General features: G+C 44.1%; 1 protein-coding gene across 21 annotated transcripts in view; it reads right to left on the bottom strand.

The window, feature by feature from the left end:
• KALRN (kalirin RhoGEF kinase) overlaps nt 1–23,059 on the bottom strand; it is a 659,050-nt gene that overhangs the window by 303,508 nt on the left and 332,483 nt on the right. For 17 of the 21 annotated variants that reach the window (XM_032335453.1, XM_032335509.1, XM_032335462.1 and 14 more), the window contains exons 11-13: nt 17,589–17,780; nt 8,247–8,455; nt 4,858–5,032 (exon numbers count right to left, since the gene is read on the bottom strand). In XM_032335453.1, coding sequence (XP_032191344.1) covers nt 4,858–5,032; nt 8,247–8,455; nt 17,589–17,780 — 576 coding nt within the window. The remainder of the gene's footprint in view (nt 1–4,857; nt 5,033–8,246; nt 8,456–17,588; nt 17,781–23,059) is intronic. The other 4 variants (XM_032335500.1, XM_032335515.1, XM_032335598.1 and 1 more) reach the window with 1 other exon arrangement.

The following is a 23,059-nucleotide window of genomic DNA, read 5'->3' as shown; positions in this document are numbered from 1 at the left end:
TTCTCATCCAACTGTCAGTCTCTCTCTCTGCCACAGATTTAACACATTGTGCGACGATTCTGTTTCTCTGTTTCTCCCCAGCTAGGCCCTGAATGGCAAGGACTGTTTGTATCCTCAACGCCCAACATCCTTTTTGATTCATATTAGGTGCTCACTAAATGTTGACTGAGTTGGATTTCTATCAGGCAAAAGGCAGACTGGGCAATCTCTTTCAAATATGAGATGCTAAAAGCGTCTTGAAGAGTTGAGACCAGTAAATTGTAATCAGCTGTCTGTCCTCAAGGCAGAACATTCCTCCTCAAAGACCATCTTTTCCCCAGCCTCAGCCTAGCCACAACTTGTCCCAATACAAACTCCGTAGATCTAGAGCTGGCCGTTCCATTCCTTACTCAGGCTAATTACACAGATTAATTTGCAGGTACACCGAACAAACTTTGTGATTATAGAGTCAAAGATTTAAAAGAAAGACCATAACTGTGGCCCATTTTTCATAAAGTCCCCTATGTACAGTATCTTTCTTGGTGTCATTTCTAGTATTCTATAATGTGAGTATGCCTGCCCCAGGGGGTGCCCCAGATTATCCACTGAAAACACAAAAATTCTCCCTGTATACATATGCATCTGTATGTGCATGTATATCATAGGCACACATATTTGATTAAATCGGTAAAAAAGATGCAATGTTTCCCTAGACTTTCACTGACACACTGAAACTGGAATCTTGCTACAAGCACCAGCAGCCGGAGGGGTGGGAGAGGGCACTGCCAGGAGAGCAGGAGGGTGGCTCATTCATCCTGTTGCTTTCAGGGGAGTTCAAATTATCGCTCTTTACAAGCACCCAGTTAAACAGATTTATCTATTATCTACTTTTAACTAAGATTCACAGAAAGACGCATGGCTTATCAAGTTTCCTGCAAGAAACTGCAGTCTGAGGACAATAATATGCATGGAAAGCACATGAGAACTTTTAACTCTCTGTTGGCCACCTTGTGGGGTAAAGAAATAAAGATGATCTAATCAGAACTGCCACGAAACCAGGCCAAAAAAATAATTAGAGATGATCAAGGAGGCAATCTGAAATATGGAACCACAACTTCTAATGAAAAATCTGAATTTTACCCTAAGGGTATCCTGAGTTCTGAGATTATGAGCCAGTGATAGAACATGTGTACCGTTTATAAACTAATATATGCAAAGATAGGGAGTTGCAAGTTCAAAAAAATTTCTTAAGAGAGTACACGATCAAAGGAGTTTGGAGACTCCTGGCCTGTTTTTTCTTCTAAAAACTTTTTTTTTTTTAAACTTTTTGATCATTCTGGTCAACTGTAGAAAACTGAAATGCATGGGAGCTTCAACAGCAAGGAAATATCACCCATATTTCTACTACCACAACGTAATTACTCACCTTTGGTAAAATGTCTCTGCCATCACAACCATTTCATATAAAACTTCTTTCATGGGGGTAAGCTGAACATATAGGAAACACTTTACAGAACATTGTGTTCCCCCATGGGTCACTGTATCTAGTCTCCATGGAGGTTAAGATGGTCTGTCAGGAATGCAGCTGCAGTCCTGGCTTTAGAGCAGTTGCCTACTACATCTGGGTTAGCTTAATTCTTGGTGGGGATGCCCTGTGACCTCAGCCCAGGTTATCCTGTGGGCGCCACACACACCTTATTGAGGAAAAGGAGCCTGGCACAGCAACTCCCGTACTATCTTAATTGTTAAATTAATTAGCCCATCTCAGCCATCGGTGACATGGTTAAGGCGTCATGCTCAGATTCCCAGATGTCAGGCGTGCAGGCCTGCTCTGGTTTTCAGTAATCCCCAGGAATTCCAAATATGTCCATCAAATGCCTTCCTCCAGAGAAGGACCCCATAGCTGAAGGTTCTGTAGAGACGGCCCCTGTCCTGGCTAATGTCAGCTCCGACATGCCCCTCACTGCCGAAGCCACCCTTGGTTTCCCACTCTGGCTCTTCTCTAGATGTTTGCTCGTCATCCGCCACCCCCCCCCCCCCCAGTGAAACACTGGCTGGTATTTGAAATAATCTCATCACCCTCAAAAATAACTTCTGACAATCTGAGTTGAAGCAGAACTTTTTCATAGGGTTGGCAGGATTTCCATTTTGATCTGGGATGAAATGCAGCACTTCCCAAGCTTTGGGCCACACCCCAGATGGGGCACAAAACCCCTTCTAAAACCTGCATGTCATTTCCTAAACCAGAGGGTGGTGAACCAAGTCACTGTTTTTATCTCCCTCATTTTATGAGACCCTCATACAATGTCCCCACTTTTGCTCTCTACTACAGATCAACTATTCACATTATTGCGTGGTATGGGAGCTGCGGGGGTCGGGGAGAGCATTTGTATACAACACCAAGGTGGAAGAATTCAAATCCTGTAACTGAAACAGCAAGCTCCTCTGGTGCAACAGTTAAATAGGAGCCAGTTTTAAAGTACTGGATTTGCAGTTTGCTTTTTTGTTTTAATGGATAATTTTGGTGTATCCTCTGGATTGTTTTTCAGGAGTGAGAGTGGATTTTCCCAGAACTGCTATAGGCAAACACACCCTAGTGATGCCCGCCACCCCCTCCGGCTAATGTCAGGGGTGCAATTCATGGCAAAGTGAAGCTATCAACCCCATTCTGCAACTAAGCCAGCAACTGTGACCTCAAAACCATGTCATCTAACAAAATAAAACCCAAACATCCAAACCCTCAGATGGTTTCCTTCCACTTAAGCAGTTTTTTTTTTTTTTAAGATTTTATTTATTTATTTGACAGAGAGAAAGATAACAAGTAGGCAGAGAGAGAGAGGGTAGAAGGCTCCCTGCTGAGTAGAGAGCCGGATGTGGGGCTCAATCTCAGGACCCTGAGATCATGACCCGAGCTGAAGGCAGAGTCCCAACCCATTGATCCACCCAGGTGCCCCCACTTAAGCAGTTTTTGATGCGGACTGGGAATGATGGGAGAGTAAACAGAGACTGCAAGAGCAGAATCACCACACCTGCTCTCATGATTTCCCAAGGGATACATTCACCTTCGGCAGGCACAGCAGAGCTGGGGAGAGATGATGGGAGTGCCTGGGGCTGGGCCTGGCAATCAAATGGAACTCTGTTTATTTTGGGGGGGCTCACTCCCAAGCACCAGAGATTAACAATTCATACCCCCTTTTCCTGTCTTTGTTACCTTGGTCACGCCAGCTCTATGAAATTCACCACATTCTCTCTGCTGCCTGCCAAAATCTCTAATTTTCCACTAGTATTTTTATCGTTCTTTCTATATATATTTGTAAGTATACATTTCTTTTCCTTAAAGTTTGTTTAAGTAATCTCTACACTCAGTGTGGGGCCTAAACTCGTGACCCTGAGATCAAGCAAGAGTTACACACACCTCCAGCAGAGGTGGCCAGGTGTCCCACAACTTATGTTTTAATAGTACTTGCCCCCTGACATCATTTTGAGTGTAGATTCAAAGTAAATTAAGTAAAAAGTACATATAAATTCACCTAGAGTTATAGAATAAGTTGGAAGGATAATCAAGATATAGATTTAAAGACTTATCTTTTCTTCTTTTCCTTTGTGTCACAAACTATCCAGACCACCCCTTTTTTTGAACAGGTAGTCTTAAGCAAGAAATTGCAGTGGCTTCCAGGGAAGGAAAGGTAGAGGTGTGGTTATAAGAAGAGACAGATCATTAAGACAATAACGGATAGGAAGGATTACTTTAGGACTGCTTTCCTCTTATATTTCTGATTGTCAATATAAACCCTGTTGGTCACAGAATTGAAGAAAAGAGCATCTTTTGCCAGGACAGTTCTCTGGTCCTGCCTGGGACTGGGATTGGGACATGGGAACTGCAACATTAGAGGGGAAAAAAAAGTCCTTTCCTTCCAAACCAGTTTCATGAAGTTTCCACAGATATTGTTAGGAAGATCATTCCCAGACACCCGGAAGCCCAAACTGTTAGGAGCCCATCGGAATGCACAACAAATTTTTAAAAAAATGATGGGCGGAGAGCAGCTTTCCCTCATACCACACCAGCAGAGAGCAAAGATAGAGCCTCTTTAATTTAACCCTTTCCCATCCCTGAAAAGGACAAAGTGCCTTGGGTGTTGGACACTATTCACAACCCAGGAACCCTACTGGCCTGGCTTTAGTTAGTGTTTCAAAGTAGAAAATAATAATAGGTGGATATTATGTGGAACAGACATTATTAATAGGCATCACAAAGGGGATATAAATATATCAGAACATCCAATTCTGACCTTTGCAGAGGAACTGAGGAGTCCATGAGATGAACCAAGATGGCCTTAGCACAGACTTACTTTCTTGGTGAGCGCAAAGCAAATTAAAGAAAAGGTCTTCCTCCCTGTAGCTCCTGACTTCCTGACTGCTCTGTGATTTCATCTAGCTCCTGACCTCTAGTCATCAGCTGAGGAGGCCTCCGAATTTTAACACCTACCTGTTCCTGAAGCTAAAGGACCCAATGGCTAACTCAAATAGCCAACACCATGGTCTTTTAGGAACCAATGTACCAAGGGTCCAAATAACCCCAACAAAAACTTTCTCGATAAAGTCATTCCTAGACAGAAAGTGAAACCGAGAGGCTCTCTGCCTGGCAGAGCAGGTGAGGACAGAGGAACGGAACCAGGTAGAACGTGAATTGGGAATCTGCTGACTCTGCAAATGGATCCTCAAGGCACCATCCCCTAGAATTCCCTTAGGGTCCTGCCCGATGCCCCCTTGCCAGCCCCAGGCCATGCCCCTGAGCAAGAAGCAGGCCCCTAGGTGGCGCCCCAGGACTTTCCCTGACTCCCCGCCCCCTCCGTCCACGTGCCCCGCCCCCGCCTCTACCTCGATGGTATACTGCTCAAAGATGCGCAGTTGCAGGAAGATATCCAGCTTGATCCTACGCTCATGGAACAGCTCCTCCATCTGCACCTGGGCGTCGTCCAGCTGCTGCAGGACTGACTCGACGTGGCTGATGGAGCTGCCGTGGGGCGTCTTGTTGTTGGACACAGCCGAGTCCCTGCGGCACAGGAGGGGGGAAAGACCTGGCCATGTTAAAGGGATATGGGGGCAGGAGGTCTTCCTCCTCTGAGCAAGGGGGGTGTGAATGAGCTGGGTCACTCAGGACATTTCTCACACTCCCCCTGCGACCCTGGGACTATCTCTGGGGCAGGCGAACCGATGACTCGCGTATCCTCTCTGAGGTTCCCCTCAATGCAGTGCTAAGACTCGCCGCTCTCCTCGTCCTCCGGACGGAGAAAGGGATCAGACAAGGGAACGCAGGCAAAGGGCTCTCAGAGGCAGAATGTGTTAAGGAAACGGAGCAGTGCCACACATACATGCAACCTACGACGCACGGGTTTAACATGCACACATGCACACTCATGACAGTAAACACAATGGTCACAACATGTAAGAGTAGACAAACTAAAGGCACATAAAAAAAATCACTTCCTGGTTTAAATAAAATGAGATCACAGCTACCAAAATTTCTCCTCCACTTCACAGTACCGTGCAGAGCCTGTGCTGCCCACAGGCTCCAAGCTGCTGTGAGGAAAGCATGGGATATAGACGTCACAAGCACAGATTGAGCCCCCAGTCTGACACACAGGGGCCTGTGGCCTGGGGACATCACCTCCTGGAGTCCCAGCAGCCTCCTGACAAGGGTACTTAGTAATGCCCTGCCCTGCTCACTTCATGCTTTGCTGTCAAGTGAGACCGTGCCTGTGAATGTGCTCGGTGACCAGAACATGCTGCGTGAGTGGCTATGAATCCTGAAAGGACATGTGAGAAGTGCCACGTGCTGATGGGGGCCCAGGCCCAGCTGTGGAGAGTAGAGGGTAGGGGCACGTTAGGCTGGGGCAGCTGCAAGGCTGCCAAGAGGATGTGTTCTGATTTGGGCGTGAAAAGGAGGAACCCAGCCAAGCAGGTGGGAGGCCTGTGCTCTCTGAGCAGAAGAGTCTATGCTAAAGTGGCAGGGGAGGTGACAGGTTATAGAGGGGAACCAAAAGAAAACATACTGAGCTTCTCAGAGAAGTGAGGGGGTGGTGAGACCTCCAAAGAGATCATTATAATAGGTCAGTTACAGGTGTTGAGACGTTCAGATTCTAGGGGGCCCTAAAGCTTGCAATAAAGGGGAACGTTCATTATCTTGTGGCTTCCTGGTTTCTTATACACTGTAAGAAGTCAGAAGAAAAGGGCAAAATCATCAGCAGGCTGTCAGCCTGTGTCTGTCTCAGAAGCAGCTGTGTCGGAGTTCATATTGTTTCTGAAGTGGTGTAAGGCCCATGGTCAGGAACCCTTCCTTCTGCCATTCTGAGAGCTCCCAACACTGGCCTCTCTGGGCACCAAACCCAACCAGGAATGGAACATAAGGCAGGTACTCAATGCTCTGCTTTATGCATTTGTTGAGGACTTTGCTGTTGGAAGGATATGCTTGTTCTTTCTGACTGCTCCTCTCAGGCTGTTTTCTATCACACAGCTTCCAGAAGGAAGAGAAGGATTTCTGAACATTTTGCACAGCCCCAATGTCAGCGTCACACTCACTAGGAGGCCCAGAGATGATGCCAAACCGCCTGAGATGCTTCGATGATGAGTGCCAGTGACGTCACAGAGACCAAGAGAAGATGTGTGCTCTGCTGGGCAGGAGGCATCTGCCCCTCTCCGCCAGGCATGGTTCACGTCTTTTCCTCTTTGGCGGGTCTTGAAATCAAGGATGGGTGCCGGGGCTAGAGTCAGGCTACTAGGGGTGCACACAGTCCCCAGTGGTTCTTGGTCACACAGCTAGCTAGGGTCCTCTTGGAAATCCATGGCATCTAAGCTGTAGAACAGGCCTTCGCCATCACAGAGTAGCCCTTAGCCCTTAGGCATCATGTAAGGTTGGCAGGTGAGAGCAGCGGTCTCCCCCACAGACCCAGCCCACACAGAACGAAACCCACTAAGCTTATGAAGAGCATTTGGAGAGGAAACACAAAACCATCATAAAATTCTAGAGCTGACAGAGCTCCTACAGCGACCCCCTTAATTACACAGATGAAGCAGCTGAGGGCCAGAGAGCTTAAGTGACAGCCTGCTATTTGGAATTTTTTTCAGAAGCCAGTAACAGTAGGGTTTCTTAGATAGCCAGACAAAACTCATATATTATATATTAGTAAAGATGAACTGGGGAAAGAAGGGAAAGAGGCTGTCTTATTAGTATGCACCAGGAGGACTCAGAAACATCCCACGTGCATGTTTGGAATAGACACAATTTCCAACAGAAAAAAATGTGTTGAGGCTATCTCAAGGTAAGTTCTCATTGTTTGTTTAATTGGACAACCAGTAACAGGGTTGGGGGGGAACCCTCTCCAATTGAAGTAATTCCCTCAGGCCCCAGGGCTGGCCTGGGACTTGCTGATGAGATTATTTCTGTGTGGGGCTGGCAGAGGTCCCAACACTCAGTGATTCTAGGACAGAGCAAGTCCCTGGGGGCGGACGACATCGTTAGCACTATCAAGTCCTACTTATACAGCACCTGGGCCCAGAGGTGGTGCTGAGGGCTGGCTCACCGCCTGTGACACCTTATCTGAGGAGTCTGTGCCCTTGACAGGAGGAAACTAGATATTGATGACCACAGAAAGGAGGCAATGTTGTGGGTGATTCTAAATGAATGTAAGGTTTTCGATAGGATTTTCCTTCTTGGTTATGTTTGTTTAGGTTGGTAGAGAGGGAGTTGTATTTTCTGGGCAGCAAGGAATGGTGGAAAGGTCGTATGTGAGCAATGGAGAGCAGACTGGGATAAGGACACACACTCTCTAGATCCCCACGGAGCCAAAGCCAACCGTTTTTGCCACCTGGAGCACTAGTATTCAGGGTTCAGCCCAAGATCAGAAGCCAAATAACATGGGACTCCATAAAGGCTATTTCCCCACATAACCAACTATGCCGTAATTCTTCACGAAGATGCTATTTATTTCCTATTGAATGTGGTTAATTTTTGTGTCTGTGTTACTTATTGATTGCTGAATAACATCATGAATAAAACATAATTCTCTGAAACATCAGAGCTTCTTCATTTCCTACTTCATCCTCAACTCAAGTTGGGTATGGCACAGGCATTTTTATATCTGACAGATGGAGAGACTGAAGCTCACAAGAGACCACAAAGCTGGCTGTGGCTGAGCCAAGACCGGGACATGACTTATCTCACATCTAGTCGAGGGCATTTCCCACTGGAGAGCACTGCCCATGCTGACCTGGCCTCGGTGGGCTCCCCTAGGGAGGGAGGCGCTGACCTGAGCTGCTGGATAAGGTCTTCGCCTTCCTTGATGACGTTGAGCGTGGCATCTAGAGTGGCGGTCTGCTGCTGCTGGAACTGTTTGATCAGTTCCTGGACCGCATCCACTGAGTCCGCACAAACGTCCTCCAGCATCTCCTTCTGAAGGTCTTCCATCCATGTCCACAACTGTGGGGGAAAGAGCAGAGACCTCATGCAGGGCAGACAGGAGAGGTCAGGGCTGGGGCCAGGGCCAGAAAGTCAGATATGGGACATGCAACCTAACCTCCACCAGTCAGTGTGATGTCAGACTCTCCTTCTCACTGGCATACCTACATTTAAATTCATTATACATCTCTGTTAAGTTCACTCCATTAAATTCACTCTGTTAAGTTCACTGTTTCTGTTCCCTAAGGATGAGAACCACCCCAGGCTTCACTTCCCTGTGGGTCAGTGAAACCTGCCTTCGTAGAGCAGGGCGATCACTCATCTTGGAGACACTAGGAAGAACAGGGGATTGCTGAGGGACATGTATTATTTCATCTTTCAGAAAGGAGGGCTGCACATACTCCAGACCACTAGAGGTTGATTTCTAGAAATGTACCATGACTTTGGAAACATGCAAAAAGGAATGGGTTGCTCAATAAGAACCAAATGAAGAAGGGGTGCTGGGGTGGCTCAGTTGGTTAAGCCACTACCTTCAGCTCAGGTCATTATCATGGAGTCCAGGGATCGAGTCCCACATTGGGTTCCCTGCTCGGTGGGGAGTCTACTTCTCCCTCTGACCTCTCCCCTCTCATGATCTCCCTCTCTCATTCTCTCTCAAATAAAAAAATAAAATCTTAAAAAAAAGAGAACCAAGTGAAGATTAATTTTAAAAATATGTGTCATGCTAAATTATTTTGGTCTTTTCAGGGGTGCTAGGTTGGTTAGAAGGTTGAATGCTAAAAATGTAGCTTATCTTAATTTTAGGGTAAGGATGCAACATTTCCCCCATTACATTCAAAGCACTGAAATGCAGCCAGGGTGATATTACTGGTCAGGCAACTTTAAAAGAGCTAAGTATAATGTTGTGAACAGAATAAGTACTGGAAATGATGAGGAGCTGGACTGAATTACTGAAAACTCATGTAATGATAACTCTTCTTCATACTGAAACTAGGTCTCCATGGCCTGCCACAGGGCTCCATTTCTAATACTCCTACCAAGCATGCTCACAAAATGAGGAAGGGAAAGATGAGTCTGGTGCTTGCTTAGAAATAGGGAACCTTCACCTGGCTAGCTAGAAAGATAAGCTTGGGGCTCTACCAGGGAGAAAACAAAACAAAAAATAGTATGGAGAGAAAATGGAGAGACAGAATCAGATGTAGATTTTGGCCTAATCTTTTAACTTGTGGTGCCTTTGAATAAATCATTCCATCCTTGGCTCTCTATGACTTCATGTATAAAACACGTAACATGATGTAGGACTCGATCCCAGCACCCCAGGATCATGACCTGAGCCGAAGGCAGACACTTAACGACTGAGCCACCAGGTGCCCGTGAACACATAAAACTATTAATAAGCCCTTGGCATTGTGATGACTGCCCTAAGGGATACAAATTACTATTATTCAGTGTTCCTGTCATTTAGCAGCTTACAATCTAGTTGTAATTCAGTTTATTTCCTTTACCAAAAAACAAAAACAAAAACAAAAAACCCACCCTTTTTTGTTGTAAAAACAGACAGCAAGTTTTCCAGACCATGGAAGCTGGGATACATATTCCTAAATGTATGAATGTACTTATTTAAAATTGGTTTGAAACCAGGAAACCAGGAAGTTCAGGGTATTGGTCGCTGTTGGTTCATGTTATTTCATGTTGCCATTTGGCCTAGAGAACAAAAGCATTTTCTACAGGTGCTGAAGTCCCTGGGTAAAAAATAATGGGTTTTCTGAAAACTTACTGTACAGACAGGCAGTAGAGCATAATGGTTAAGAGTTTCAAGCCCCAATTCTACCATGTATCAGTTAGACAACCTTGAGCAAATAAGCTACCCTCTTTGCACCCCAGTTTTCCTTCAGTAGAGTGGCGATAATAATAGTATGTACTTTTATTAATATTACTAATAAGTTGGTACCATGTGTGTGTATGTGTGTATGTACATATACACAAATAAGTGAGTTATATCCATATCTATCTATATAGATACCTGTATCTATATATACCATTTAGAAACAGTGCCTAGCATAGAGGAAGTGCTAGGTATTATATTTAAAAGATACTTTTGATGCAAGCCACCTCCAGTTCCCACTAGAAGGCATCAGGAAAGTTTGAAGTACTCCTTCATTTTGGAATTAGTAAAAGATCAACACCAGATTTGGTCTTTCAGTAGGCTAGGCTGAGCTGGGCCTCTCTTTGCTGTTTTTGCTGCTTTGTCCTGGGATGTCTAAGGAAAGCCTAGAGACTGGAAAGTCTAGATATTTCTAAAGGAAAGAAAGAAAGAAGGAAAAGAAAATAAAAGGGAAAGGAAAGGAAATAAAAGGAAAGGAAAAGAGGATGTAAAGAGAGAGATAAAAACTGCAGATACCAAACAAGTCATATAAGACTTGATTAGAAAGTTGAAAGAAAGAAGAAACAAGAAGACTTAAAAAGAAACTTGATGTGTTGAGGGAGGACAGGCATCGAGACAGAAGACCGATCAGGGTAAGGTTGGTACTTGCTATTACAGGAATAAGAGACAGAAAAGAGGCTTATAGGGATCTTGAGAATTTTATTTGATTTAAGATAATTCTGTTCTCAGTACCATCCTTAAGCTATTTTAATGGCTTCATAGCTTAGAGGTCTTTTCTTCTTCTTCTTCTTCTTTTTTTTTTCTCCACACCCAGCTCCCAGTGGAGCCCAATGTGGGGCTTGAACTCATGACACTGAGGTCAAGATCTGAGCTGAGATCAAGAGTCAGACACTTAACGGAATGAGCCACCCAGGCACCCCATTCTCTTATTCTTAATAAAACTTGAACACCTCTGGTGTAGGTCTAGGGAAGAAAGCATCATTTTTTTCTGAGGAAATCCACCATGCTTCATGGCTCTCCCTCCTCCTGATGGTCATGCAGCTAAACAGCAGGGGTAAAGAAACCGACCATAGAAATTGCCAGATAAAAATGAGACATCAGTGTTATACACAAAGGGACTAGGGAAAGACTAGGGATGTCTGAGAATACACTCTGATCTCTGAAGTCACTGTCATTAGAAAAATGTGTCCTCCCCCCCAAACAGTCTTTGACTAGTGAATTGAAACTGATTTCTCACATTTCTAGTCACATATTCTATTACATTATAAACAAACTTGTCTAAGGCAGAATCAAACCTACTTGCTGCCAAGGAAAATCAGCTAAGAGATAAATGATGAAGGACAGTACTTGGTGCAGCTCAGCCCAGTGGTTAGCAGGCTGATAAGAAAAGAGGCACTGGTCTACCTTCAGGAGGATAAAATATCAAACAAAATTGCTTGTGATTAAAGAGAATTTGGCTTGGAGCGAGGGAAGGGGACTACAGCACCAAAGGCAAAACATTAGTGACCTCTTTCTCTATCTGTCCTTCTGTTATGAAAACAAACAGAAGAAAAGGAGCTCTTGAATGAAACTGATATTTATTGGTGATAATTCTTGATTCTGCCTCTGTTGGCTACTCCTTGAGCATGGGAAAACGGCTTTACTTCAACTACTTCATATTGAAACTGGTGAGTGTGTGCACGTGTAGGCATGTATATGTATGGGCTCTGCAGCTTATCCCTAAAATCCCTTCCAGCTCTAATTTGCTATGGTTTCTCTTCAAAGGCTGATGTCAAGAAGAGGATAGCAAAGAAATGGCTTTCTAAACTAAAACACAGTAGTCTCAGCTTGGACACAGAGACATCCAAAGTCCAGAAACTTTAGCAATAGCTTAAGGATAACTATGATATCAAGTTAAGACACTATTAGCAACCTAGAAAGCTTGAGTTGTGAGCCACTTGCAATCCCACAAGGTCACACCCACAGAGGTGACCATAGGAGCAGCACATGTAAATCGTAAGCTCATAATACGACTTTTTGAATAAGGACCTCTGAGGTGTACATAAAGTAGACAAAAAGGAACATTAGTGTCCCTAAACTATGAGTAAGGCCCAATATTCCATTTCCTAGGCTACAATTTTCCCATCTGAATGTCCTGTTGGTTTCCTTCTGTGTATGTGTCCATCTGACTTACCCCTGAAGAGTGTGCCTAGATTGCTTTGAAAAGAATCCACATCAGAGTGCCACTTCTATTAGTAATTTACTAGTTATCAGGCAGTCAGTGAAACCCAGTCGGAATGGTCTCTCCCTTCAAGCTACCACAAGCAATGACTGCCAAAACTAGGTAAACTCACGGAGTGTGTGAGGTAATCCTGTTGTTCTCCATTTGGTTTCTCTCCCCTAGGGTGATCCTTTTTACCCTCTGTGTAAAGAGAGTCCAACACTTTAGCACTGCGTCTTTTCCTTCAATCCACTGCTTCCAGAATGACTCTCATGTTTCAGACATTTCCAGATGCTCTTCTTGGTCAAACACACCTGTAGTGGGACTCATTCCTTCAGGGCTCTGCTCTTTGGTTGGCAAGGATTACTCGGTCCATGTGGACAGACGCACTTAGGTGGTTTTATGTGTTCTTCCTCTCAGAGAAAACATGTGGTTGTGGCCCCAAATACGTGTATCCAAACAATGGACCTAATTTGAGAAGTTCTAGAACCTTAGCAAAGGTGCAGTGGATGGAGCCTTTGAACGTACTATATGAAGTTAGTCCTAAGAGTATACCGGGGAGTTCAGGAGCCCATACTGCCTGCAGAGAAAGAGGCGATGGAAAAAGGCAGGGAGGGAAGGGCAAGGAAGGGAGACACTAGGAGGTCTGTAGAACTAATGAGGCTTATGGATGAGTGGTTAGAAAAGAAGGTAGTCTGTACCGCTTTCCTCTGCTGATTGGCGGTTCACCTGCACAGCTGTGGAGCACTGTGCTGGGACAATCCACAGCCCTAAGATGTCTCACAGATCTAGCTCCACAGGGTGAACCACCTTGAAGAGATCGTTTTTCTTTGGCATTGATGACCGGCTTTTATTTCTTTCTTTCTTTTCTTTCTTTCTTTTTTTTTTTTTTTTAAAGATTTTATTTATTTATTTGACAGAGAAGATCACAAGCAGGCAGAGAGAGAGGAGGAAGCAGGCTCCCCGCTGAGCAGAGAGCCTGATGTGGGGCTCGATCCCAAAATTCTGAGATCATGACCTGAGCCGAAGGCAGTGGCTTAACCCAGGAGCCACCCAGGCGCCGCCACCCGCCGCCCCCTGCCCCGGCTTTTATTTCTTAAACAAACATCGTGACAGTTGGCAATTGAGATGGAGGCCAAAACTGTCTTGTTCTTGCAAGCATCATTGCTTTGGAAGACTGATTTCGTTTTGGTTCTGTGGTGGGTGGGGAGAGGACCATGTGTTCATATGAGTGTCTGAGGTGTTTGTGGGATGTGTGTGTGTGTGTGTGTGTGTGTGTGTGTGTGAGTGCATGTGTGTCTGAGCAGAAAATAGCACGGAAGAATGATTTCACAAGTTTAGAAACAAATAGAAATGGGCATTTAATTAAGCTGTGTAATAAAGAGTCGAGGTTGATTATCTTGGCCACATTCTTTAGTTAATTTGACTCTCATATTATTACTAGAAAAATATGTAAAAATGGATATTTTGGAAGCCCAGCAATTGCAGCATTTCCATGGAAACCCCAAGGAAAGAGAATTCTGTCTGGACAATCTCTGTGGAGCAGATGACACTTGCTACAAATGCCTTCTCCCTGGACAAAGAAAGTGAGGACTTGGGTAAATTCTTCTCCCTATATTCTCCCTAGCTCTCAAGACCAGCAAAATGCCAGCTTCCCTCCTGGCCCTAGGCAAAAAGAAGCTATTGGAAAGTTCAGCACAATAGATACGAATAGTTGAGGCTCTGTGAACATAAGAAGGTCCCAACACAGAGAGTGGCACAGAGACGTCCCCACAAAGAGAGTTTGTCGGCTCTCTTTATAGTGTCGCTCTTCTTTCCAAAGGGGATGACAAATTTTATTTTTGTAAAATAGCATTAATTGGGATTGTTATAGATTTCCAATCAAACATGTCACTGAAGGAAAGTTATAAAATAAAAGAATGCAAAAGAAAATTAAATCACTCATGCATTTAACTTCTTTGTATACTGCTTTCTGGTCTCTATTCTATGTGTGTATAAAAATTGTGATTGTGAAAAAAAAAATTCATGTGGCTGAATAAAGGTTTACAAATAACTAAGAAAAAAAAATTGTGATTGTGCTGGATATAAAGTGTTCTATATATTACACTACAAGCCCTTTCTCATGCTATTCATGATCTTTGACAATGTGATATATAATAACTATATAATATTTCGCTGGCTAGATGTACTGTGAATAGTTTAATGGATCACTCAACATGGACTATTTAGATAGTTTTTAATTATTCAAATTATGAAGAACACTGAAAATTATGAAGAACACTGCAAAAAAATGGTTAGAAGGTTTTTAACTTTCCAGACTCCCGTGGTCACCAAGAATTCATGATAGAGGGCCAAAAGGATTAAACACACTATTCAGTCTGTAGAAGAAATGGGCTTGAAGGGTATCTTTCTCATATCTTCCTCCTGTTTCCTCTCTGATCCTAATTGGAATAAATCTTTTGGTGTAGGAAGTGGGAAAAAGTAAAATTATGAACTTCAGCCTGGGGGGTCATGGGAAGCCTAGGTTAAATCATTTATGAAGGCGGATGCTCAGTTCCTGCCCAGAAATCTCTTGTACAGGGGGCTCTACCTAATTTCTTCAAAATCATATCCCACAATAACATTCTATTACACAGTGGCATTAACGCAAAAATTCAGGAGACGGCTGATGCAGATAGAAAGGAAAAAAGAAAAGGAAAGAGGAGGGGGTGCCTCGGTGCCTCAGTTGGTTAAGTATCTGACTCTTGATCTCAGCTCAGGTCTTGATTTCAGGGTCATGAGTTCAAATCCCACAATGAGCTCCACACTGGGCATGGAGCCTACTTAAAAAAAAAAAAAAAAAAAAAAGGAAGGAAGAAGAAATTAGCCATAACTAGGCAGAAAGGATCAGTGACAGTATTTATCAGCCTCTGCCTCCCACACCCACACCCACAACCTAGCAACATTTTGCATTTCTCAGCTAAGATCTACCCTCCCCATCAAGGCCCGGTTTCAAGGGTTGAAAATGTAAAGAGGAAAAAGAAGGGTAAAGAGAAGGAAGAACAGCAGAGGAGGGGAGGAGATAGCAGAGGAACCTGGGAGGAGAGAGTGTGGAACAGCAGAGGCAAGCACAAGCAGTCTTCAGGAAGACACGTAAGGTCTCCACGGGTGAGAAGCTCCATCACGACACAGACAGACTCTTTTGTGAGCCTGAGTTTCCCCATTTGAAACTGTGTTTAAGAAAATCTAAACCATAAGATGATCATGACGATTCCATGTGTCTGGCAAGGAGTATGTGCCCAATTAAAAAAAAAAAAACTACCTATTATGCATTGAGTGCTTACAACGAACCACATCTTAGGTCAGGGAAATTATTTGTATTATTTCAGACTTACTCTTATTTATTATTGTTATTATCATCATCAAATAAAGAAGATGAAAAGAAGAAAAAGAAAGGAGTCTTGAACACTAGAACTATAAGGGGTCTCGGGGCCACTGAATCCAACTGCACGATTTTATAGATAGGGCAACCCAGGGCCAGTGGCATAGTGATCTGCATAAGCTCACATGGGTTTTTTTTTGGTTTTTTTTTGTTTGTTTTAATTATGTTATGTTAGTCACCATATAGTATATCATTAGTTTTTGGCTCACATGGTTCTATAGCAGCGGACTCTGGATTAGAATCCCAGTCTTTAGGTCCATGCACAGAACATGGAGATACGGCTAAACTAACCTCACCCATCACCTCCCTGGGCAGCGAATACCCCCACAGCCCTCATGGGGAACATGACTCCTGTTCATTCATGGTCCATTCCATCACCCACAGGCTCGTAATTAGAAGAGAATACACAAGACTTTGCTTTCTGAAACCATTATTAAGAATCAGGTGAGCCCCAAGCAAGCAGACAGCCCGGCAGGAAAACCTGGATTAAAGCTAATCCCCTTGCTTTACAGACACTCATCAGAGAGTGGCTGTGGGTCCCACAGAGAGGAACCAGAGCCATCTTCAGGGAGCTCGCCAGCCCTCCATCTGCCTGGGGAATCTCAGTTTAGAAAACATTATCTTTTCATGCTTTTCTCTGATAGGCACTGCAATGATTTGCATTCATTCCCACCAAGTGTCAGAAAAGCCTGTGAAGTAGTAACAACCAGGCTTCTTAATGCATTTCAAATATCAAAAATCAACTTAATTAAGCAGGGTTAATTTTTTTTTTTCCTGAGAAGCAATCAAACTCTAATTAATACTCTATTAAAACGAATTCCTGGGGGAACACAAGCACGCACACACCTAATGAGTTCATCTGCCAAGGGTGTTATTATAGAGGATGCTCAGTGTGCCTCCTCGCTGGACACTTACTCCATTTCAGAGTGCGCCATGTTAATCAGAAATGAAAAGCAATTGCAGGTTTGCAGCCCTCCTCCTCTCTATGAGGCCCTCCGCCCTGCCAATAGTGTAACCTAATCCATCCTCCCCTCTCTCCTCTCTACTCTGAATGATTCAGGCCAGACTTAAGCCCAGCTGGCTTCCTCCTGCATGAGGGTAATTTCCCCTTTCCTTCACTGGCGGCCACTCCACCATCAGGCAAGTTGAGAACCAACTTGCTTTAACATCAACCCTCTGGCAGATCTCATTAAGAAGATTTAATCCTCTGTTTTAAAAAGATAAAAGAAAAACACAGAACACATTTGCAAACTCTGTATGCTTCTTGCTGGTGGCAAAGATGATCAAAGTTCTGCTGGACTGATTTCTGACAGGAAACAGCAACCAAGAGAAAGTGGGTCTGGGGTGGGAAAAGAGTCGGCGATTATACATTTCCTTTTGTCATGGTTATTTCTACACCAGGGATCCCCAAATTTCTCCAGCTGCAGACTGAATGCTCTAGCAGACTTGGTCAATGACCTGCTTCTGTGGCCCTCCCCCCACCTGAGATGAGAAGGAAAAAATTTTGTTCCATTCTGGTTGAGACCTAAATACAGGTTATCAGGGGCAAATTGCGAGTGTCATCACTGTCAGGAGGCTAGTAACCCTAAAACCACCCAGGCCCCCGGGGCATACCAGCCAATGCTCCCTTTCCACCAGCCCACCTTACCTCTTTGGTGTGTGTGTGGAAGGAGACAGACATGTCCAGGAGAAGCTTCCGCTGTTCCACCCGGCGCACAAAGTCCTGGATGCGTACCTCCAGGTGTCGAGCTGCCTTGTAGATCTCCTCCGGGTCACATTCCCCTGTCTGAGCCAGCTGCTCGGCGGCTTCTAGGAGCTTGTCCGCATTGGTGTAGGTATTCTGCCAGCAGCAACAGTGAGCGAAAGTCAACTTGCCGTCACTGACCGAGCTTCGCGCCTTCCCCCAGACCACCCGGGGCTGCCCAGAGCTGCAGCGCAGGGCGTAGGCGGGGAGCCCACAGTTCCCTGATCCAGCACGGAGGAGCTGAGTGCCAGGCTCGCCTGCCGCCTCTCAGCGAGCTAGCAGCTTGGCAGCTTGGCACAAGTGGGCATTAGCTAGGTGCCTCCTCCGTCCCTGAGATTTCTCAGAGGTGGGATGTCCCTGGGAAGAAGAAAGGCATGCGAGAACCCCCGTCCCCGTGTGCGCTGCGACTCCCCACCCTTGCGAAGATCCATCACTGCCTTTGCATCTCAGGCTGTAACTGCCAGAGTCAGAAATACCTCATCCACAAAGATCGTCTGTGTTTCTATGCGAGAACACCCAGGAAACAATAACTGGGGACTTGTTCGACTTTTACCCCCAAGTTCCCTGTGACTACTGGTGTTTATCTTCTGGAACAGAGCTATCTCTTTGCAGAGGAAGGGGTCAGCAATTCCAGGGAGCTGACAGAAGGAAGCAGCCACGGTCAGAGAGAGGAGATGCAGGCTGTTCCCTGTGTACCCAGTGAAGGCTTAATGTTTGCAGGAAGGCTGGGGAGGAGCCTGGCGATCTTAAGAGACTGCCTGCACTCGCATATTGCCACAGGCACACACACACACTCCTCCAACTCCTGTCTGTATACACCACAGTATTCTCTAGAGCATTTAAAAAGGCAACCAGATTGTAATTATTATTCATCAGGACGGGAGTCACTGCCTTTATAAGAGTTATGCCATGGATTCAACTTTTCCTCAGCAGGCTTCCCTTAAAAAAGATCCTGATATTCCCTGCTTGAGAACTGGTGACTCAAGTGTCTATCATATTTCTTAATATCCCTACAGTCATTCAATGCCCTATGGAGTGGTGAATAAGTGGTAACTGGCGAGGGTGCAAATCTGGCAAAAGGAAAGTATCAAATGCACAGTGAATGAGAACTGAAATGGGTTTATGAGTAATGACTTGGCCTATGGAAAAGTGGTCTTTAGTGTCCTTGGAGTTTTTATTTTTTATTTTGTTTTTTTTAAGGGGTGGGTTTTGTTTTGTTTTGTTTTGTTTTGTTTTTGATTCACCTGAAGATCTGGGCATTAAAGATTGATTTGTACTCCTTGCCTGCAACCTGAAAATTCCCATGTTGAAGTCCTAACACCCAGAACCTCAGAATGTGACCTTATTTGGAAACCGAGTCATTGCAGATATAATTAGTTCCGACGAAGTCCTACTGGAGTAGAGCAGGTTCCTAATCTAACACGACCAGTATCCTTACAGAAAGGATGCCATGTGAAGATGAAGCAGAGATTGGGGCATGCATCTATGGGGCAAGGAATGATAAACATTGCCAGCAAACCACTAGAGTTAAGAGAGGCAGGGAACAGATTCTCCCACATAGCCCTCTGAAAGAACCAATCCTGTTGACACTTCGATCTTGGACTTCTGGCCTCCAGAACTGACAGACAATACATTTCTGTTGTTTAAGCTCCCTTGTTTGTGCTGCTTTGTTATGGAAGCCCTGGAAAACTAATGTGCTGGGGTCGAAACTTTCAGAGGCTATTGACACAGACTCTCGGTTTTACTGAGGAAGATGGGCAAGCCTTCAGTAAACACTTGTCATGGTTTTAAGAAATACTTAAAGAGGTCCCAGTGGCTACTTAAGGAATGTTGTCTGAAAAACAATGGCCTAGGCAAATGTTGTCCCAATGCAGGTGAGTAGAGTGGTGGTGGGACTTGAAAAGGAGGAAGAATCCCTCAGTGCCACTTAGGGAATTCATGGAATTGTGGTTGTCCACAATTTCTAGTAAATATACCCAGAGCAGATGGGAGGGAGTTTTGTTTTTGTTTGTTTGTTCGTTTGTTTGTTTGTTTGTTTTTTCAGGAATCCCTCATATTTTCTATCTTAAACCCTATAGAATTTCAGGAAACCCCAAAGAAACCCACAGGTTGTGACCTTATATTTTCTAGGCAAAAAATTAATATCTGTGGCAAAGCCAAAGCAAGCTTATTTGAAAGTTAAGTTTGAGACCAATAAGAGATAAATAAAAAGCAAAACCGAAGGACACACTGCACATAAAGTGGACAACTTGTCCCCGTTTGTCTGGTATTTTCCTGATTTTAACACTAGACGTCCCATCACTTCTGAGCAAGTTGGAATGGCTGATCACCCTAAGACATACCTAAAACACCTTAAGACATGTTCTGAGTCTCTCAGGAGTACAGATGCATATGCAATGTATGCTGCCTCCAAAGATTATTATATAATCATTCTTGAAAGAAATACTATGGTAACACATAACACTGGGCAAGTAACACAATAATAATTAAAGGTTAAAGTTTCTTGGCATGATAACAAAACTGAGAATAAAAACAGTTAATAAGAGGTGCCTGTGTGGCTCAGTGGATTAAGGCCTCTGCCTTCAGCTCAGGTCATGATCCCAGGGTCCCGGGATCGAGCTCTGCATTGGGCTCTCTGCTCAATGGGGAGACTGCTTCCTCCTCTCTCTCTCTGTCTGCTTCTCTGCCTACTTGTGATCTCTGTCTGTCAAATAAATAACTAAAATATTTTTTTTTAAAAGTCAATAATTATTGAATAATTTTCACATGCCAAGAACAATCTAAAGATTTATATGTATATTAACTTCTTAATCTGCAAAATAACCCTATGAAGTCAATATAACCATTAGCTCCATTCTACAGATGAAGAAACTGAGGCACAAATAATTTCTGGCCAAGGTCACATGTCTCATAAGTGACAGAACCAAGATTAAAATCTTTTCTGGTTTCAGAGACCAAGCTCCAAACTATTACACTATGCAGTCAGATGCAGAAGGGCCTTGGTGTGCCATGCTGAGGAGTTTCACCCCAAACACAGTGGGAAGCCACTAACAGTTCTAAATAGAGGACAGATGTGATAGATATCTAGTGTATAAAGACCCTGCCCTGCCTCTATACAGAGTGAAGGCAGGATTTAGCAGAGAAGGAAGAGGGCTTCTCATTGACATGATTCTCTTTTCTTTATGCTCACAGTACTCTATGTTTATTCAATTCATGGACATTATCATCCCCATAGTAACAATGTGCTCCCATGGGTATCTCTCTACCGGTCTGTGAGCTTAAATGTAGGTTCCATGTTTCATTCATCTTTGGTTCTTCATACCAGGAACCATGACTGGTTTACTACAGGTACTTGTTAAATGGTTACTGAATGAAAAGGCACAGAGATGGGAATGAGCGTGGTATGTTTGGATAAGCTGAGTCAACGTGAATAAATTAGACAGTGGTTAGAAATGATACTGGATAATGCAGAAAAGAGAAAATAAATTTTATAAAGAGAAAGGGATAATAAAGGCAGGAGGAAGGGCAAGGAAGTCAATGCTAAAAGCTGGGCTCCCTGCTTTACCTGCTGCCAGGCCCTCCTCCCTATCACTACCAGAAAGAGATTTTAAAAAGCATATCCAGTCACACCTCTCTTCTACTCAAAACTGTTCAGTGGTTTTCCACTGCCTTTGGGGTAAAATTCCTTAGCATGGCATGCCGGCCCTTCTTCATCTGACACTTGCTTTTTCTCAACAGCCTCAGCTCACATTTATCCCCTACAGCCAATGAAACAACCTGCTTACACTACTGGAAACTCATTGCACTGAATCCTGCCTCTATTCTGCCTGAGATGCCCTTCCTCCACTTTTCGTACATGACCAATTCTTACCCTTTAAGGCCCAGCCTAGGCATCACTTTCTCCAGAAAGTCCATCCTCATAGCCACTTCTTACACAAGGTTGGCTTAGATGTGCTCCTCTGAGGTCTCAGAGTGATCTGTGCCAAGCCCCTCCTTGGTACCTGCCATATTCCAATGCAAATATTTGCCTTTCTCAACTGATAAGAGGCACACAATGTCTTTTATCTCTTTCTGTTAGTGCCTGGCACCAAGTAAATGCTCCATAAATATTTAGTGAATAAATTAATAAATTAAAGAATACATCACTCCCCCATCAATCCTAATATTTAATCCTTGGCTCTCTTCAACTACTTGGTACAAGACCTTACATGCTAGAATTCATATGCAGTGTTCAGTCCCACTTGATTAATTCTACTTCCTGGTACAGTCCTGAAATAGGAATGTGCTTAGAGACTATCAGCTAGAGTATAACCAAAGCACTTCTGCTCAACTTCTGACCAAATAAACAGCAGTTTCTGCCCCAGGTCCAGGGTTGGACTTCACTCTGAATACAGTTCCTAGGCATTCTTTGGTTTCCAAGCTTCCTAGCCTCTGCCTTGTACTTGACCCCTTAATAGAATTACCCAACTGCTATGTCAAAAGTGGGTAGAAGAGCTGAGTTATTGATCCTTCAGCTACTGAGGCTTTCAAGCAGGGCCTGTGGTTATCCTGAGTCAGACAACTGGGACACACAGATAGCTGTAATTTCTGTTCTTCTCTCCCAATCCCTATGTCAACCAGGTAAAATGCCCTAGATAATTCAGGCCTTCAGTCTGCCTTCCATTCACCCTGCTGCAGCCCTAGCCCATTATTTATTTATTTATTTATTTATTTTTGCTTTTTCCTCATGGAAGAAAGAGAACTAGGATAACTTGTCTCTACTTATCTCTGGATTTTGACATTAGTGAATGGCAGACAAATCAGGGTAATACCCCAAACTTTACATCAGAATAGTACTTTACAGTTGACAAACAAATTTCTTTCACCTTCTTTCCTTACCCAACCTTGAGCAGATATGCAGAGAATGCATCTGTGTGTGAGGACATGAGCCAAGGCTGGGGAAAAAAAAAAAAAAACCTGAAGGAATTAAAGGTAATGGCACCCACTATTCACACAAGGCTGGGAATGGTACCTGTTTCCACCAGGGACACTGGAAAACCTCATGAATCATAGGATATTAGGTAGAGTACTCAGAAGAGTCTTGCCTCAGCAGGGGTAAATAATTAGCCTTAACCTAGAACTGCTGTGGTCCTGCTTAACAAATTTTATAAGACCTGAACAGATCAAACTTTTTTCAAGTAACTTAACTAAATCCCAGAACAAAACTTAAGAATATTTATAGGAATACAGAAATATTCAGCAACCAACAAGGTACCTAGCAACCAACAGATACCATGTCTGGTGGTCTAATAAAAAACTACTAGACAGGGGCACCTGGGTGGCTCAGTGGGTTAAAGCCTCTGCCTTCAGCTCAGGTCATGATCCCAGGGTCCTGG

Source organism: Mustela erminea, chromosome 1 (assembly GCF_009829155.1).
Source record: "Mustela erminea isolate mMusErm1 chromosome 1, mMusErm1.Pri, whole genome shotgun sequence".
In the NCBI taxonomy this organism is placed as follows: domain Eukaryota; kingdom Metazoa; phylum Chordata; class Mammalia; order Carnivora; family Mustelidae; genus Mustela; species Mustela erminea.
The sequence above is the reverse complement of the archived record's forward strand: the minus strand, read 5'-3'. Positions and strand labels throughout refer to the sequence as shown.